Source organism: Leptonychotes weddellii, chromosome 1 (genome assembly GCF_054177405.1).
Source record: "Leptonychotes weddellii isolate Sample4059 chromosome 1, ASM5417740v2, whole genome shotgun sequence".
NCBI classification, from domain to species: Eukaryota; Metazoa; Chordata; class Mammalia; order Carnivora; family Phocidae; genus Leptonychotes; species Leptonychotes weddellii.
The window spans coordinates 8,216,111-8,233,916 of NC_138369.1; the positions used below are offsets into that span (position 1 = coordinate 8,216,111).

At 49.1% G+C, this 17,806-nt stretch overlaps 2 protein-coding genes and 1 long non-coding RNA gene across 6 annotated transcripts in view; 1 reads left to right on the top strand and 2 right to left on the bottom strand.

The window, feature by feature from the left end:
• Positions 1-2,468: 2,468 nt before the first annotated feature.
• Positions 2,469-10,806, bottom strand: ASF1B (anti-silencing function 1B histone chaperone). Its single transcript, XM_081814002.1, has 4 exons — positions 10,560-10,806; positions 5,835-5,950; positions 4,060-4,236; positions 2,469-3,679 (listed from the first exon to the last, which is right to left on the bottom strand). Exons 1-4 carry the CDS (start codon positions 10,666-10,668, stop codon positions 3,473-3,475), a joined length of 609 nt encoding a protein of 202 aa, XP_081670128.1. The 5' UTR covers positions 10,669-10,806; the 3' UTR covers positions 2,469-3,472.
• Positions 10,807-11,292: 486 nt separating this feature from the next.
• Positions 11,293-17,806, top strand: part of LOC115938756 (uncharacterized) — a 42,995-nt gene continuing 36,481 nt past the window's right edge. For all 4 annotated transcript variants that reach the window (XR_014143475.1, XR_014143474.1, XR_014143470.1 and 1 more), the window contains exon 1: positions 11,293-11,421. This is a non-coding gene — a long non-coding RNA (uncharacterized LOC115938756). The remainder of the gene's footprint in view (positions 11,422-17,806) is intronic.
• The window catches only part of ADGRL1 (adhesion G protein-coupled receptor L1), a 41,348-nt gene continuing 34,876 nt past the window's right edge, over positions 11,335-17,806 (bottom strand). The window contains exon 18 of the mRNA XM_081813985.1: positions 11,335-11,421. Within this exon, the coding sequence (XP_081670111.1) occupies positions 11,415-11,421 (7 nt within the window). The 3' untranslated portion in view covers positions 11,335-11,414. The remainder of the gene's footprint in view (positions 11,422-17,806) is intronic.

Here is a 17,806-nt window from a genome sequence, read left to right on the forward strand (position 1 = left end):
GGGGGGGGGATGAGCAGAGAGAAATGGGGGGGGACGCGCAGGGGGAGGGGCCAGGCGGTGATGGACAGGGCGGGGGCTGGCAGCGCGGGACCGGGATCGGGGTCATGGCCCGGGCACTCACCGCTCTCCTGCTCGCTGCCCTTCTTGGCGGCTGCGGCGTTGCCCATCGCGGCGACGGCGGCCGGGGCCGGTCCCGGAGCTGCGGCGCGGCGGGTGCTGGCGGCGGCCGGCGGCCCAGGAGCGCGCTGGGCGGCGGCGGCGGCCCCTCGGGTTGGCTGCGCTGGCTGCGGCGCCGCGACCCCCGCCCAGCCCCTGCTTCCCGCGTCTCTCCGCGCCCGCCCGCCCGGGAACCTCAGCCCAAGTCCGCTGCTGCTGTCCGTGACGCCCCCGCAGCCCGCCGCTCATTGGCCTAGGCCGTCCTGAGTGACGGGGCCGCGCCGCCGCCCATTGGTCCTCCGCAACCCTCCCGAGCCGCCATAGGCCCTCGGCTCCGTGACGCGTGCCGCGGACGCCCGGCCACTCGCGAGCTCGCGAGGCCTCAGCTGGGCGGGCCGGCGCACCTGACTGGCCAAGGTTTGCGACAGGGCCCATGGCCCGCCCAGCGAGGCCGCCAATTGGCGGAGGCGCGCTGTCCGGCAAACCCCCCGCAGAACATTCAGTGTCAATCCCGGGGTGAGAGGGCGGGGCGGAGATGCAGCCCCACTGCTCTGGCCGGCCGGGCGGGGCGGCGGAGGCCGACGGATGGCCGCGCCGCGCTCCAAGGCCCAGGAGGCGGTCCAGGCGGGCGCCCGCCTGGCCCCGTACGCGCCGCAGTCCCCCGCCTCCGCTTAGTGCGGCAGCGGCCGCCGGCCAGCTAAGGTTGGCGCCAGGGCCTCCCCCCGAACCCTCCTGGCGCAGCCGCCGTCCACCTGCCAGCGGGGGAGGGGCGCGGCGGGCGCCTCGGGTCAGAGGTCGCCGGGCCTCCGGCAGTCGTCATTCATAAGGCCTCGCGCAGGATAGCAGGGTCCGGGCCGAGGAGCCTTTTAGGTCTCCTCCAGCCACAGCCGGAGCTTCAGGAGGATGCTGGGCCCAGGGAGCAAGGGGTAGTTGGGAGGGGGCTCTACGTCCATCGCTTTGCTGGGCATCCACTCTGGGCTTGTGCGTGTCAGCTGGCACTTTTTTTTTTTTTTAAGATTTTATTTATTTGAGAGAGAGAATGAGATAGAGCATGAGAGGGGGGAGGGTCAGAGGGCAAAGCAGGCTCCCCGCCGAGCAGGGAGCCCGATGCGGTACTCGATCCGGGAACTCCAAGATCATGACCTGAGCCGAAGGCAATGGCTTAACCAACTGAGCCACCCAGGCGCCCCGGCTGGCACTTGTTAAATACATTGCGCCCTATTCCTATCACGGAGGTGCTATTACCATCACTCCCATTTCACAGATGAGGAATCTGGGGCACAGCCAGGCTGGGGATGCCCTTTGTCTGGGCAACACAAAGGGAAGCTGCCCTCCAGAGCAATAAGATGACTCTTTTTTCTGGGTGCTCTTTTAATTTATTTTTAAAGATTTTAAGTAGTCTCTACATCCAATGTGCTGCTCCAACTTACAACCCCAAGATCAAGAGTCGCATGCTCCACCCACTGAGCCAGTCAGGCACCCCTGGGTGCCCTTTTAAAACACAGCCTGAGGTCAGTTTCTCACTGTCACACTACTGACATTTGGGGCAGGGTCATTCTTTGTTGGGGAGAGGGACGGTCCTGTGGGTTCACTATGGTTTTAGCCAGCATCCCATCTCTACCCACTGGATGCCAGTGGGACCTGCCTCTTCTCCACCAAAGCCATCTCAGACATTGTTAAATGTGCCCCAGGGGCAAAGTGCCCCCAGTTGAGAACCACTGAAGTAGAAGACCCAAACAGAACTTGCCAAGGGGAGCAGGGGGCCAGATAAGCCAGCTATCTTGACTCAGGGGCTAGCTGGTCTCAGGTCTACAAGCCAATTGGCTGCTCTGCCTATAGATTTATACAATCTGCACCCTCTCCAGCAGCTGTCTGCACCCATGTTCCTAGGTCCATGTTTCTGGGAGGGAAGGGTCAGGGCACTTCTGTGAATTATGGGGAAATGGCTCACCAGCCAAACCAGTCTACTCTGGGCTGTGCAGTTACAAAGTAAGGCTAAGTAAAATTTAATAAAAGTGTTGCTGTGTGTCCTTGGAGCATGATGTTAATTTCTTCCTGTGGGTCAAGGTCAAAGTCTAAAAAATCACTGGTTATGCTCTATCCAGAACAGCTGGGTTGCTTAACTTTTGACAAAGAAAAACCCCTCCCTGAACCTCAGTCTGGAGTACAATTACGTAACCAATTAAGACTAGGGTAAGAAGCTGAGCAAAGGGACAAAGGGCAGTCAGCCCACTGGCTGCGGCAAGAGCCCCCTCACCACATCTTGAGGAGATGGACAAATCTGCCTCAGCCCACTTAAGACAAAAGCAGAATCAGTCTAGATGAAGTGCTTTTTATTTTTAGATCAACCAAACATATTTAATATAAAAACCCTTTAATATACAAACTGTAATCACAATAGCATCCACATAGCAGCAAGGGAACGGGGCATTGCGGGGAGCATGGCAGGGGAGAGGTTTTCAGGGTCCCTACAGTTTCCTGTGCCTGCAAGAGCACGAGGTCTTCGCAGAGGGCAGATCAAGGCAGGAAGAGGGGCCCTGATGCCAACACTGAGGCAGACTGAGCAAAGCAGACTCCTCCAGCATGCCATCTTCCCACCATGGCAGCCTCCAGGGAAAGCCAGATCCAGTTAGGAGATGACGGGAAGGTGGTTGTGACTGAGAGGAGAGTCAACCATCATTCCTCAGTATCCTGCTGAGCACGCCTTTGGGAACAGAGTTTTCCAGAGGCTGTTGGATTAAAAAGACTTAAAAACTGTCCCGGGAGAAGGACAGAAATTGTGTCCAAGTGTACCTTCTAACCAAGATTCCTTGCCTGTGACTCCAAAAAGCTGGGTGGATTTGCTCCAATGTTTGGGAAGGGACAGGAATGACAGAACCTTTGGCTCAACAGGGCTGGAGCCTTGCCAGGCATTGACCAAGAAAGCCTCAAGGCAGGCCAGGGAGGTCTGTGGGAAGAGCTCTGGGTCAATGGTACTCAAAGGAGCATGGTGGCACAAAGGCCTGCAGGTGGAATTTATAGTGTGTGTGGAAGAGAGAAAAGACACAAGTCACAAAGAATTAAAAACTGAAGTACGTGCTTCTTATAGGCCTGGGCAGTAGAGGTAAGATGATCCTTCTGGGTCAGGGTTGGGAGAGATCTGAGGCCTGCTCCTTCCTCAGAGCCATGTCTGACTGGCCTAGGTATAGTTGATGGCCCCAAAGTCCTCCAGATGGCCTCCATGGGACTGTGTGGGAGGCCCAGCTGCCCTCTCCAGATGTGCTAGGAGACTGGCCACAGTCCTGGCTGGGCCCAGGTAGGGCCTGGATTCCCACAGTTAGATGCAGTCCATGGAATTCTCGGGGAGGAGGCCAGGGATGCAGCCAGGGAGACCCAAGCCCTTGATGGGAGCACAGCTGAAGGGGAGGCCACAGCCCAGGGCAGGGTCCTGGTTCTCTATGGCCTCTAGCCTGTCCATGTTGTTGTCCCAGTTGATGTGGAAGCGGGTCACTCGGGGGTTCGAGGCCAAGATGTTCCTCTGGAGCTGGGGCAGAAAGAGGAATGTCAATCCTTGTCAGCATGCCCTGTCATTACTCCCACGGAGCTGGGGCACCCCCAGCCCCTGCCCCAAGGCCAGGAAGAACAGCTTACTTATTCCATCACCATCAGCAACTATGGGTAGAACTCCAAGGAGTGCCTATATATCATGACTTAGGGCTGAGACCTATCTAATCTCAGTTCTGTGAGGCGTGCTTCTGAGAAACAAAGACCTTTCTCTCTCTGGTTCTAGTCTGGAGCTGCAAGATCTGAGCATGACTTGAAAACCTTAAGAAGTGACCTTGGCTCCCAGTTCCAATGACTCAACTCCCCCAGGTGCAAAGGAGCCAGCCTGTCCGAAGCAGGAAGTGCAGAGACAGGTCCCACCTGAGAGAAGTCTGGCTTCAGGGGTGGGTTCTCCCGCAGCTCGGGACTGGGGTATTCGTTGTTGACGTAGTAGCCCACACGGATGAACTCCTGTCCATGGTAGGTGCAGGTGATGAGGACCACGGTCACACCCACAGCATCGGTCTCAGGGATGAGGGATGGGTTGGGGGCGTCAGCCTAGAGGAAACACACCCTGTGCCTTAGCATTGATCGCACAGCCACACCTCCATCTTGTGATTTTCGAGCAACACATATTTACTGAGCCAAAAGTATGGTCTCTGCCAACGGGAGTTTCTAATCGAGTGGGGAAGACAGAATCAATCCCGTAAATGCCTGTAAGATGCTCAGTGTGACAAGTGCCACAAAGGAGTAAATGGTGCTGAGGAGTGTAGTGAGCAGGGGGGAGGGTGGCATAAGATAAGGCAGGTAGGTACCAGGCCACCCAGGGCCTTTTGGGCCATTTAAGGGCTTGGGGAAGAACAAGAATATTTAGCAGGAGGTAAGTGCTGCATCACTCTTATGGTCTGTAAAGACTGGCAGTGTGTGATGCTGTGATGGGAGGAGGGCCATTATGTAAGCAGGGAGATTCGGCAGTTTACAGTGGTCATCCTGGAGGTGTGGACAGTGACTTAGACCAGAAGGGAGAGGACAGAGGCGGACAGATTTGGGGTGTGTTGTTATGAATAGGACCAGCTACATAACTGGTACAAAATGAAACCAATACAAAATGAAACATGGGATCCCTTATTCACAAATAGTAAGTTTTAGCCAGTGACAGCAGAATATTAGACCAGGTGCCGGGCCCTGTGTGGCTGCATGGGCTGAATGCTCAGGAAGCCAGCCCTGCTTGTGGAGTGTAGTAGACGGGCTTGGCTTGCTGGTGGCCTGGCTACAGGTGGGTGAGGCGTTAGGGGATGGGAGGAGGTTGCTTGGATTGAGGAGGGAGCGGCCGAGTGGGATATAGGTAAGGACTGAGCAGAGCCTTTGCTTTTAATATCTTTAAGTATTTATTTATTTTAAAATATTTATTTATTTTAAAATATTTATTTATTTGAGAGACAGAGAGCGAGCGAGAGGGGGGAAGGGGAGGAGGAGCAGAGGGAAGAAGAGAATCCCAAGGAGACCCCACACGGAGCCCAATGCAGGGCTCGATCCCATGACCTCGAGATCATGACCTGAGCCAAAATCAAGAGTCAGACGCTCAACCAACTGTGCCACCCAGGAGCCCTGGTAATTTTGCTGTTCAGAATGGCTACCAGGCATAGTGCTTAGTGCAAGGTGATGATGTGCTTTATGAAGAAAACGTGTGTTAGATAAGCTTTGTTCAGGCATGAGTTATAGTGCTGTTGGCAGGGAGTTCAATGTGAATGAACCAACAATATTACTAAATAAGGTGTCTTTCAACATAAATACACATGAAACAAGATTATGTATTGATTGGTTGACAACAGGACTTGTAGGAACCTATCCCTGTATTCTTCCAGGGGCAACGGTTCGGTATTCACAAATTCGCTAATGCAGCATTCGCAGCGACCTTATAGGACGTGACTCCCGTGAATAATGAGAATCAACTATGAATCAGTGGCTCATGGTGACAACTATGACACAGAAGTGGAGAAAAGGGAAATGTATGAAGTACTTCTGAGAGGTCAGACAGTTCCTGAAAGCAGAGCCAGAATTTGAACCTCAACTTTTGGCCCCTGAACCGCACTGTGTGCTCTCAGGTACAAGAGGATGTCTCTTGGTGCCAAGGCCTCAGGCCTTGTCTTTCTTACCTGAAAGATGAACATGTGTCTCCCCGCTGGGACAGGCCCAACTAGCACGGAGTCTAGGATTTGATCAAACTCCTCACTCTCAGCTGAGCCAACATAAATGATCTTCCACTCTAGATCTGTAAGGATATGGGATATTAAGGATTTGAAATACCTGGGCAGCACAAAGGCAGGGGAAGGTCTTCTCATGTGAGTTGTAGACAGATCCTTAACATATTGAGAGATCTTTATACTCAAGAATACCTGACATCTGGGGACTAAGTGCCAGGTACCACAGGCCTGAACATTGGAGTGGGCATGAAACTCTACTTCTAGTGGGGAAATTTCTCCCGTGAGCCTAGCTGTGCCCGGTAACATTGACTCTGCATCTCCAGGGAAACTCGGGGATCTCAGAGCCTGAGGGTGAACCGTATGGCAGAGGTTGAATTAGAGGCGTGCTGACAGAGGCATGCTGAGGAGGGAAGAGCAGGGAATTGGGCCATTCAGGGCCCTGCCCACTGGGTGCTGGGATAGGAAACAGCATCCTCTTTCACACACAGGGACCAGTGCCACCGAACTGAATAGATCCCTCGACAACTGGGCCAGGGCAGCGGATTCCAATCCAGCAGGAGAGCCAGCCGTCAGGAGGGGGAAGACGAGGCCACTGGGGGAGCCAGCCAGCCCCCAGGTCTTCCAGTTCCGGCACCAACTCATGCTTCCCCTCAGACATTTGGGTGACAGTGACTCAGTCAACAAACGTGGCACCGTACGGTGATCCTTCAAACCCCAACTCGCTTGCACCCCATCCAGTAGGGGGATCTCATCCATGAGTAATTCCAGCAAGGTGAAAGGAAAAGTGCTTAAGGAGACCCTGCCCAGCAAGCACAGGAAATTCCCGGTGACTGCTGCCTCTTGCAGGAGGTCCAAGTGTATTAGGGGCAAGGTCATGCTAGTACAGGGGAGGTTGGCAGGAGACCTGCAACTTATTTTAGGTTCTTTGAAATTACACAACCTACAGCTCCAGCAGCCGGCGGAAATTTCACAAGTTATGAGTTTCACAGGAAGCAAACTGTTGTTGAAGTTGCCCTGTTTCTTGGTCCAGTGTCCCACAAGAGCATCCAACTTGGGAAACACTACTAGGCTGGGCCACAGCTACGGAGGTTTGTCACCCAAGCCCCAAGCTCTTCCTCGATACACTGATTTCCTGTCCCTTTGCAGCATCACCCAGACCTTCTACTCAGGGACCTTAGCAGGTCTGTGGCATAGACCTCACTGGGGTTAAAACCCCAGTCTCTTATTATTTGCAGGGACCGATTAAGTTTACTGATTTATCTTTGTGACAAGGAGTGACACGACTAGACAGAACGTTTCTGGACAAACAAAAATCAAGCTGGCTCTGTCCTTACCTTTCTAATACAGCTCTCTATTTTGGTAGCTTTCCTCCTGCAACCCCCTCCCCCCCACCACCAGTGGAGTCCTGTGTGTGCATTTAACCAATGTGCTGGGGGGATAAAAAGGAGGCTGAGGAGAGCAGGTCCTGTGAGGGTCACAGGCACTGGATGTTCAATACCACTGGCAAAACCTAAACAAAGACTGGTGTGGGTGCTGTCCGGAGAAAATGCACTGCACCAGCAGCCAGGCAAATGGGCCACCATGGCTCCCTCAAGAGAGGCTGAAAAGAAACCAGAGAAATGACCGAGGACCATAGAGAAATACTGACTCAAGGGGTTAGAGGAGCTGATAAAGTCATCTATGGAAGACAGCAGATGCTTGAAAATAAGGACCTACAAACTGGATCATCTTAAACTTGCTGAAGCGTCTGAAGCAGAAGCATACTTAAGTGGTTCCATTTTTTAATATAACCATTTTTTAGAAGTAGGAGATGATTGCACACACATAACATGGTGTACCTAACTTTTCAGGCAATTCCAAGGGTAACTTGACAGTATTCAATTTTGTCTTTATGCCCTGACTTTACAATCGAACAGTCGACAACATGCTCTTCCACTATGTATGAAAACAAAACCAAAACTAACCTGAGTAAAGGCATGTAAAAATTCATCATAGTTGAACTAGCTGGAGAATGTTTCCCGTCTTAAGACAAAAACAAAAACAAAGACTATCTAGTAGGCTTTTTTTCTGTTTATCACTTCACCTTTGTTCAGAATCATATAGATGAATCGTGGCCTGACCACGGTGTTAGCTGTGGGACAGAACATCTGGTTCCATGACTTATTCAAATAGTGGCTATTGAATTTCTCAATGAAAGAGAGCAAAAACAGGGGCACCTGGGTGGCTCAGTTGGTTAAGCGACTGCCTTCGGCTCGGGTCATGATCCTGGAGTCCCGGGATCGAGTCCCACATCAGGCTCCCTACTCAGCAGGGGGTCTGCTTCCCCCTCTGCCCTCTTCCCTCTCGTGCTCTCTGTCTCTCATTCTCTCTCTCTCTCAAATAAATAAATAAAATCTTTAAAAAAAAAAAAAAAAGAAAGAGAGCAAAAACACACCTACTGTATTAAATGTGGACCCATGCCTTGGAAGCATCTATTTCCAGTTGCCGAGGAGAAAAAAGAACCAAAGGGGCTTGGAGCCCTTGGGAAACAGGGCCAGCCACTGACTGGGGGTTGGGCCTTTTGTTGGATCTTCAGTTGCCAGTGTCAAGGAAACAAGACTGAGATTTCTCCAGAATCTGAGAGACTTCTAAAGCCTGGCCCCCTCCAACTGTTTGGGAGGCAGGAAACGGATTCTCTCTGCTCCATGGGAAGAAGGCCAGGAAGAGGCAAAAAGCAAGTTGGCAGGTCAAAGTCATGGACAGCCCTAGGGGTAGAACCAGAGTCTGGGTTTGCAGGCCAGAGTTTGCTTTCCAACTTGCATTTCTCTGAGCAAAAGCTTTATTGTTTGGGTGTAATTAATAATAGCACCCCCTTCATTCTCTTTTGAGAGTGTCCCGATGTGGAAATAAATTCTACGGTCAGTCTTATTTATGCTCCACTTCTTAAAATAAGGGATGAATTCTTTCTTTCCCAGGTTATAGCAAAGGTAGAGAACTCTGGACTCAGAACTTAGAGACAAACTCTAGTGTCAATGCTTCTACAGACGTAGCACCAAGACTTCTACTTCTATGACCCTGGGGAAGTCATTCCATTTCTCTTTATTAAAAAATAATGACCAGCAGGTTGACTTTTGACTTTCCTGCTCGGAGTCCATAAACAGTAAAGTAACAGGGCAGAGATTTTCCTAGGAATAGAAGTACTAGATAAGGACCATGCAACCCTTTTTAAATGCAAGGAGCACAAACAGGCTGTTTGAAACCTGATCTCCTGCCTTCTGGGAACTGTGAATCCCTTAACCTATTAGCTCCTTATATCTCCTCCTGGCTTTAAAATTAAATTCTTATTCCACACTGTCATTCTACACTTTAATTATTTATTTACACCCTGCCTTGTTCCAGAAAGGATTTAACTGGGCTTATTCTATAGTTAGTCACAAGTAGATTCCTTAATTTAAAAAGGAGAGAAACTGGGAGAGACTGATCTATTGACCTAGCCCAAAAGGACTCACATCTCGAATTGTTATCAACCCCAAACTAATCCAAGTGGCTGGCTTTTCCCACAAACCACCCACCTACCACTGAGAGGCGCTAGTTAGCACACCATGGCCTCACAGATCTCCAGCTCCTCAGCTGCGGCCTCTTCTTTAACCACCAAGTGGAGAATCTGTCTAATGGAGTACTTCCTCCTGAAAGTGGTGCCAAGAGTCCCTGGGCAACCTTAGATTTTCGATTTTTATAGACCTTTACTTGAAAGGTCTTTCATTCTTTGTGGTTCCTGTCTTCTCATCTGTGAGATGAGAGCCATGTCCACCTTTTTAACACACAGTACATCTGTGAAAACACCTTGGAAAAGATGCACAAAAAGTTCTGAACTCCCAGCCAACTGTTTGAAGTCAGATACCATCATGGCTCAGCCTGGCCCACCCACCCCCCAGACTGGGTCAGACCATCAAAAGTGTTGAAAGAATTTCTGCAGTAGATCAGCTGGAACCTGGTGGGCAGACAGTGGGAACCGGCTGATGCCTGGCTGGTTATGCCACCCCTCAGATATGAGTGTATTTATCGAAGCACACAGACAGGAGGGAGGAACGGGAGCTAGGGAAACCAAGTTATCCTGAAAGACTGGGGCTGGAAACCTGCCGTGCTTCCCCAGGTGGAGCTCAAGAGTGGAAAACTGGGTACAGGCTAAGGAGGTGGGAAGCCAGGTTCTGGGGCATGTGCTTTGGGGTTAGAAAACAATCAGAAGTGGGTGGGGGTGCGGTTGTTTTAAATATCAGCAGGTTGGGGAGGGGATTAATGGGAGACAAATGGGGAGATCGGGGCGAGTAAGGTCTTGCCACGGGGGAAAGGGATTTCACAGAGATAAAGGGTAACGGAGGGGCTCCGCTGGGAAAAAAGGAAGGGGGACAGGGTGACTGACGGTCTCTGCAGGTTAAAGAATGGAGACTGATAGAAAATACGTGCCCAGGAGGAGCTCCACAGAAAAAAAAGAGCGGGATGATGGTCTCCACTGGGGAAACGGGAGTAACTGTGGGGAGGGGGTCGGGTTGGCCATGGGGTGTCAGGATAGTCTCTTACAAGGAGGCTGGGGCTGAAGGGGAGGGAGGGAGGGAGATCAAGGTTGGAAGGGCTTGTTTCACGGGGGAGGTCGGGGTTGGCCGGGGGGAGGGGGGGATCTCCACACAGGCCCAGCCTCACCGTCCGCCAGGGCCTCATTGCACTCGAAGCTGATCTCGAACCGGAAAGGGCTGTGGAAAGGGCTCGGATTCTCCAGCACCGCCACGTTCAGCACAGAAACCTTGGCCATCGCCTTGCCGGACTGCGGCAGAGGCCACAGCTGGGACAGAGCCCGCGCCTGAGTCCTCTGTGGTCAGCGGGGTAGCGTTACCCAGAACAGCTCCCGCCTCTTCTGTCCGCCGACTGAAGTGCGTATTTGATCCGCGCGCCTCCTTCAAATAGCCGGCCCCACCCTCCGGCCAATCACCGTCAATGCTCTCCGGCGGCGCGAGCACATCCTCAGCCAATCCTGAGGCGCGGATCGGCGCGCGCCGAGACTCCTCGGGCCAATCCATGGAGCTCCCTCTCCGGGATGCGCGGGGGAGGCGGAACCATTTCTTGGCTTCTCTGGGTGCCCACCGGGAACCAATCCCCAGCGTCTCCGACTCGGATGTCTAGGCAGGGGGTGGGCGGAGGCAGAGCGCGAGGCTCCTCTTGGCCAATCCCAAAGGTTCCCGCACAGGCGTGGCCGGCGCTTCGCCCCGCCCTTCCGGGAGACGCATCCCGGCGGAGGGCAGAGCCGCCAACCGCCTAGCGGTGGCGCGCGGCGCCCGCTTAAGAGGGCGGGAAGGGCGGTGCTGGTGCCCGCGGTGATTGGCAGGCAGGCGTGTGGCCGGGCTGATGCAGATTTTCTAAGAGGTGATTGGCTGGGTTGGTCGCGGGGCGGGAGGAGAGGAATACTTAGCTGGGGATTCGCGGCAGAGGAGCGGAAGTTGGCTGCAGGCGTGCTTGAACCGTGTGGGGAGAGAGGAGGAGCGTTGGTCGCCCTGGCGTCTGTCAGCAGGTGAGCGTAGCCGGCACCTTCTCTAAGGGGCTCCCGGCCCCTCTGGCCCGGCGGCGGGGGAGTCCGTTGTGAACGTTGGTTACGCTCCTGAGGGGAGACGGAGCGGCGCTCACGCGGCGCGCTGGGTCCGGGGCCCCAGGAGTCGGGCCTGGTTCGAATCCCGCTCTCGCCTCCTCGAGGGCCGCTGGGAGGTTTCAGGTGGACAGGGGAGTTGGAGTCCGGCCTCTGCCACTCAGCTCCCGGGGCCTCGTCTCCCCGCCCCGTGAACGGGGCCGTTGAAAACTCACGGACTTGACTCGTGACTGCATAATACAACTAGAAACTTCTGTGCACCCCCTCGCCAGGGTCGGACCGCCGTCACGCCCTGCCCGGGAGACTCCAGGCACCTCTTGGAGCTACCCTCAGCTTCCACCCGCGACCAGTGGAAAATTAACGCGAGCCACATTTCTCGCTTTACATTTTTCTAGTAAGCACGTTAAAAAAAAAAAAAAGTAAAACAAAAAACCAGGTGAAATTAATGTTATCTTTAACCCAGTGTAGCCAAGATCTTATTTCAACATGCGATGGGTATAAAAAATACAAAGGAGATATATCTTCCATTCTTTTACTAAGTCCCAAGGCTTTGAAATCCCGTGCGTTTTACCGTTGCAGCTGCATTTTCATCGGAGAGAGGCGGTCTGGCTTTATTAGGTTTCATAAAATTGAGAGTTGAAAATGTAGGTTCACATGCCCACGCCGTCTGTTCCCATAATACTTACAAGTTTTCCGGGAGCTCGACTGCATGTCGGGTTTTCAGTGTAAACGTTAATCAGTTAGGGGCGCCTGGGTGGCTCAGTTGGTTGAGCGACTGCCTTCGGCTCAGGTCATGATCCTGGAGTCCCGGGATCGAGTCCCGCATCGGGCTCCCTGCTCGGCGGGGAGTCTGCTTCTCCCTCTGACGCTCCTCCCTCATGCTCTCTGTATCTCATTCTCTCTGTCTCAAATAAATAAATAAAATCTTTAAAAAAAAAAAAAAACGTTAATCAGTTAGAATTGAGTGATGGGGAAAGTTCTGTGCTGCAGTGGCACGAACTGCGTGCAGGTGTTCCTGAGCCCCTGTGGCAAGTGGCTGCTGTATTCCTGGACAGTGTAGGGGTGAAACAAACTGGATCAGCCACTCTTAAATATGAGTGGTTTTCTATTCTCGGGATAAGAATACTGTGTTCCAGAATATACATGCTTTGTTTCCTACTACCCCCTTCTCCCAACCCCAGCTTCAGTTCGGCCAGACTCTTTTTTGGTTCCTTACAAATCTGACCTGGCATTTCCAGTGCAGAACCTCCACCTAGAACCTCTTCTTCCCTGCTCTTGGCATGGCTGACACCTTCTTGTCATTCAGTTCTACCTGTTCAAATGTGCTTTTCTCAGAGAAGCCTTTGCAACGGTCCCCTGGCCACTATTCAGACTCAAAGAGTGTAGGCCTGAACACCAATTTAAGCCACTAGCATTTCTTACCCAGCCACCCCTGTGGTGTTGGTACAGTTGTAAGGCCTCACGATGCTAGACACTTTTTTTTTTCTTTTTGTATATCTGCATTTCACATTAAGTTAAAAAAGATGTTTTGTGGTTAAAAATATTGACAGCTGTTTTTCCTTTGAGATGATTTGGCTGCAAGAAAATCCCCATTTATGATCAGCTATGATTTCTTGGCAGTCATTGGGTATACTTGTGAATTTTTGTGACTGAAAAAATCTAATTTTCAAATTATTTCCAAATGTAATTCAGACGTTTATATGAATACTAAATTTAATGATGAATGAAGTTGCCATGATGTTGTTTTCTAGATATTTAATTAAATACTTATTCATTCCAGCTTCGTAGTTTTCTTTTTGCATTGTGGAACTTTCCCCCCACCCCCCAACCTTTTCGTACCCCCTGAGAAGCTTATCAGCCACAAGCATTATGTCTTTGGTGCTAATGAAGAAAATGGCTCTTGGGACGCCTGGGTGGCTCAGTCGTTAAGCTACTGCCTTTGGCTCAGGTCCTGATCACAGGGTCCTGGGATTGAGCCTTGCATCGGGCTCCCTGCTCCGCGGGAAGCCTGCTTCTCCCTCTCCCACTCCCCCTGCTTGTGTTCCCTCTCTCGCTGTGTCTCTCTGTCAAATAAATAAATAAAATCTTTAAAGAAAAAAAAATGGCTATCTATAATGAGTACTCCATACAGCTGGCTGAATAATCTTCAACTGTAAACGAGATCATGTCATTACCCTGCTTAAAACCTTCAAAGGCTTGTCATACTTAGAATGAAACCTAAGATCTTTACTGTGGCTTAGGAGGCCCTGCATGGTGACCTCAGCTGACCTCTCAGGCCTCATCTCAGTCTTCCTCTCCAGCCTTGCTGGCTTTATTTACTGTTTTTCAACACACCAAGCTTATTCCTGCTGCGGGGCTTTGCACTTGCTGTTCCCTCTGCCTGAAATGTGCTGTCTTTAGACAATTGCATGGCTGTCTCATTGTCATCATTTATGGTTCAACTCAAATGTCCCCTCAAAGAAGCCTTCCCAGGCCACCCTAGTTTAAAGCAGCCCTTCCTTAATCATATTACCCTGTTTTATTACCTTAGTAGCATTCAGATTCAGTACTTAAATTGGTTTTAGACTGTGCTTATCTCTCATCATCCCTCAGTAGATTGACAGCTGATTGAGGGTAGAGATCTCTGCTGCCTCACATAGACCTCTGAGTGTATTTAAAAGAATAAATTCGTATAGGGGCGCCTGGGTGGCTCAGTCGTTAAGCGTCTGCCTTCGGCTCAGGTCATGATCCCAGGGTCCTGGGATCGAGCACCGCATCAGGCTCCCTGCTCAGTGGGAAGCCTCCTTCTCCCTCTCCTACTCCCCCTGCTTGTGTTCCCTCTCTCCTGCCTCTCTCTCTCTATCAAATAAATAAATAAAATCTTAAAAAAAAAAATTCGTATAAAGGGCTTAGTATAATACCTGGAATGTGAAAAGCACTCTATAACATGAACTGTTAGTAGTATATAGTAATAAGTCTTTATTCTTCCTACGTAATATCTCAGGTGCACACACATTTGGAAAGGTAAGAAGAAATGCTACAACAAAATAAATTTTTACCCATTACTCTGCTTAAGGAATCAAACATTAGAGATTCTGTTGAAAGGTCTTCTGTACCCCTGTCTCAAACCTAGTCCTTTCCCCATTTCCTCAAATGTAACTACAACCCTAGATTTGGTGTTTGTTTTTCTGTGCATGTTTGTACATGTTTATTATATACGTGTCTTTAAACAATGTATTATATATCATGTTCTACAATTTTATATAAATGAAATCTGTGCAAAAAAGTTACCATTCTAGGCATGAGACTGCTGTCTTTAGAAAGGCCTGTTTGCAAGGTTGGCCCTTGACTGGCCTCTAGGAACTTGGATTTTAGGAAGGTTCCTGTCATCCCGTAAATAAGAGTGCCTCATGGTGCCTAAACTGTACAATGTGATTTATGTTGAATGCCTCCTTTCCTTCTGGATTCTGGAATTTTGACCAGCGCCCAATAAATACTCTGGGCATTGAGTCTCTAAGCTTCCCTGGTGGGCAGCAGTTCACACGTGTTGTTACAACTTTCCTGTAGGAACTAAGTGCATCCCACATGACTTCACTAGGTGAGGATTCTTGAAATCTTGTGTCTGGTTTCCTCTAGACTTCACACCCTGTGCCTTTTCCCTTGGCTGATTTTGCTTTGTACCCTTTCACTGTAAGAAACCATAGCTGTGTGTAGGCTATATGCTAAATCCTGTGAGTCCTCCTAATGAATCATTGAACCTGGGATGATCTTGGGGACCGCTGACACAGTAGCATACTGATATATACTTACAGGTTGAGACGAGCAAGGCACCTATGGCCCCAAATTTAAGGAGGTGTTCACTCTCAGGGTCACCCAAGTGTCCAACTTGTACCTGCACAACCCTGAGGGTGAGTGCCTCCTAATATTTTCACTCCATACACTCCGCTTGCTTCACTCTAGTCCCAGCCATTACCTTCTGAAACTTTCTTTTTTTGTCCAATGTAATGCTTTTGCAATGTATCTACATTTACACGTATGTAACTCTAATTGATTTATTTTTACTGCTGTAGCCGTGCTGTCTGATGTGGTAGCCATTAGCCACATGTGGCTATTTAGATTTCAGTTAATCAAAATTAAATACAAAGTTCAATTCCCTACTCACTCTTAGTCACATTTTGTGCATTTAATAGGTACCTGTGGCTGGTGGCTACCACATTAGACAGCATGGGTAGAGAACACTTCATGGTCACAGAAAGTTTTCTTGGACAGTATTTACTTATCCATTTACCTCTTGCTCGATATTTAGGTTGTTTCTCATTTTCTACTCTTACCAACAGTGCTTCAGTGGTCACTGTTGTCTGTAGGAGTTTCCCTAGGATACACATCTAAGAGTTGAAATGCTGGGTTATGGGAATATCCACCTTACTAGATACTGCCAGTTTGCTCTTCAAAGTGATGGTTGCAGTTCTTATTCCCACCAGTAGTGTTGCTATTGCTCAGTGTCCTTATCAACACTTGGTACTGTCAGATTTTTACATTTTTTGTTTTTCTGATGGGTGTACATGAGTGGTTTCAGTTAGCATTTTTCTGATTACTAGTGAGGTTGAGCTATTTATATCTGTTTATTGACCATTTGTCTTCTGTGAATTGCCTTTTGATATCTTTGCCCATTTTCCTGCTGCATTGTCTTCATCTTAATTAGTGCAGAAGTTCTTCTTACATCTGATACTTGCCTTTTCATTTGCTTGGTGTCTTTTGATGTTCAGGATTTATTATTATTAATGTCATCAGAGTAATCAATCTACTTGAAGTTTGTGTTTTTTGTGCTTTGCTTAAGAAATCTTACCCTGAGGTCGATAAGATATCCTACTGTGTTTTCTTTTTCTTTTTTTCTTATTTAAAGGTTTATTTATTCTAGAAAGAGAGAGAGGGGGGCAGAGGGAGAGGGAAAGAGAGAATCTCAGGCAGACTCCCAGCTGAGCACAGAGCCCAACATGGGGCTGGATCCCATGACTCTAAGATCATGACCTGAGCCGAAACTAAAGGTCAGGCGCTCAACCAACTGCGCCACCCAGGTACCCCATCCTACTGTGTTTTCTTCTGGAAGTTTTACTTTTCACATTTAGCCTTTAAAAAATCTACTTGGAATTTATTTTTGTTTATGATGTGAAGTAGGACTGTGATTTAGTTTTTTCCAGACAGAAACCAGTTGTCGCAGTTTCTTTTACTGAGTAGTTAAGTAGTTTTCAAAATGTGATCCTCTGTGGATCCAGGAGATAAACTATTTTCATAATAATTCTAAAGTGTTACTTGTATTTCTCATCTGCACTGTGTTGTCGTGTGCCCTACTGTTACAAAACCAATGGTTGGGTAAAACTGCTGGTGCTTTAGCAGAAGTCCATGCAGTGTCCCCAAACCATAGTAGTAGTTGTCATTGTATTCCTCACTGTTGCTACACATTCAATGTTAAAACAATTCCATTTAAGAGTGTCTGTGAAGAAGCAGTGAAAAGTAGTAATCTGTGTTAAAACTTAGCCCCGTGAGCAAGTCTTTCTAGTATTCTGTGTGGTGAAATGGGAAGTTTGCATAGAGCAACATGCTGAGAGTGATGTTAGTTGACGTAATGCACTTGTACAGTTGAGTTGAAGTGGAACTGGTGACTTTTTTCATGGAACACCATTTTTACTTGAAAGAATGAGACTGCAGTGATTCAGTTAGGATATTTGGTAGATGTTTTCTCAGAATGAATGAAGTGAGCTGGTCACTTCGAGGACAACTGATGGTTTGTTGCCAATGATAAAATTTGAGCTTTCAAGCAAAATAGTCTTTGGGAAAAGTTTTATTCACCATGAGCCTGAACTTCTCAATATTTAAAATTTTTTCTAATGAGATCAGTGGTGATACTAACAAAGAAGATTTTAAAAATATTGTATAGCTAAATGTAGTAATTCAGTAGATCAGTATTTTCCAATAGACCAATGGGTTTCAATGTAACAGTGTGAAAAGTTCATTGATACAGTTTCATATTCCTCATTATAACTAACTTGAACATGCTACTACTTTTTGAGTTTTGGTATAAGTAACAAAGTAGAATATTCCCAATTAGCTAAAAAGGAAATAGCATTCCTCCCTCTTCCAATTATATATCTGTGTGAGGCTGGATTTTCTTCATGTACTTCAATCAAGAGAGCATATTGCAACAGATTGATTGCAGAAGCCTGTGTGAGAATCCAGGTTTCTTCTGTTAAGCCAGACAATTGGAGCTTTACAAAATGTAAAACAAAGCCATTCTTTTCACTACTTTTTTTTTTTTTTAATAAAAAAAAATTGGGGC

Excerpts from the sequence above, each read along its gene's own strand:
- ASF1B (XM_081814002.1), bottom strand. The coding sequence starts at position 10,668 with ATGGCCAAGGTTTCTGTGCTGAACGTGGCGGTGCTGGAGAATCCGAGC. Across the intron at positions 5,951-10,559 it reads CAATGAGGCCCTGGCGGACG|ATCTAGAGTGGAAGATCATT; the intron begins GTGAGGCTGGGC and ends ATATCCTTACAG. Across the intron at positions 3,680-4,059 it reads TGAAGCCAGACTTCTCTCAG|CTCCAGAGGAACATCTTGGC; the intron begins GTGGGACCTGTC and ends TTTCTGCCCCAG.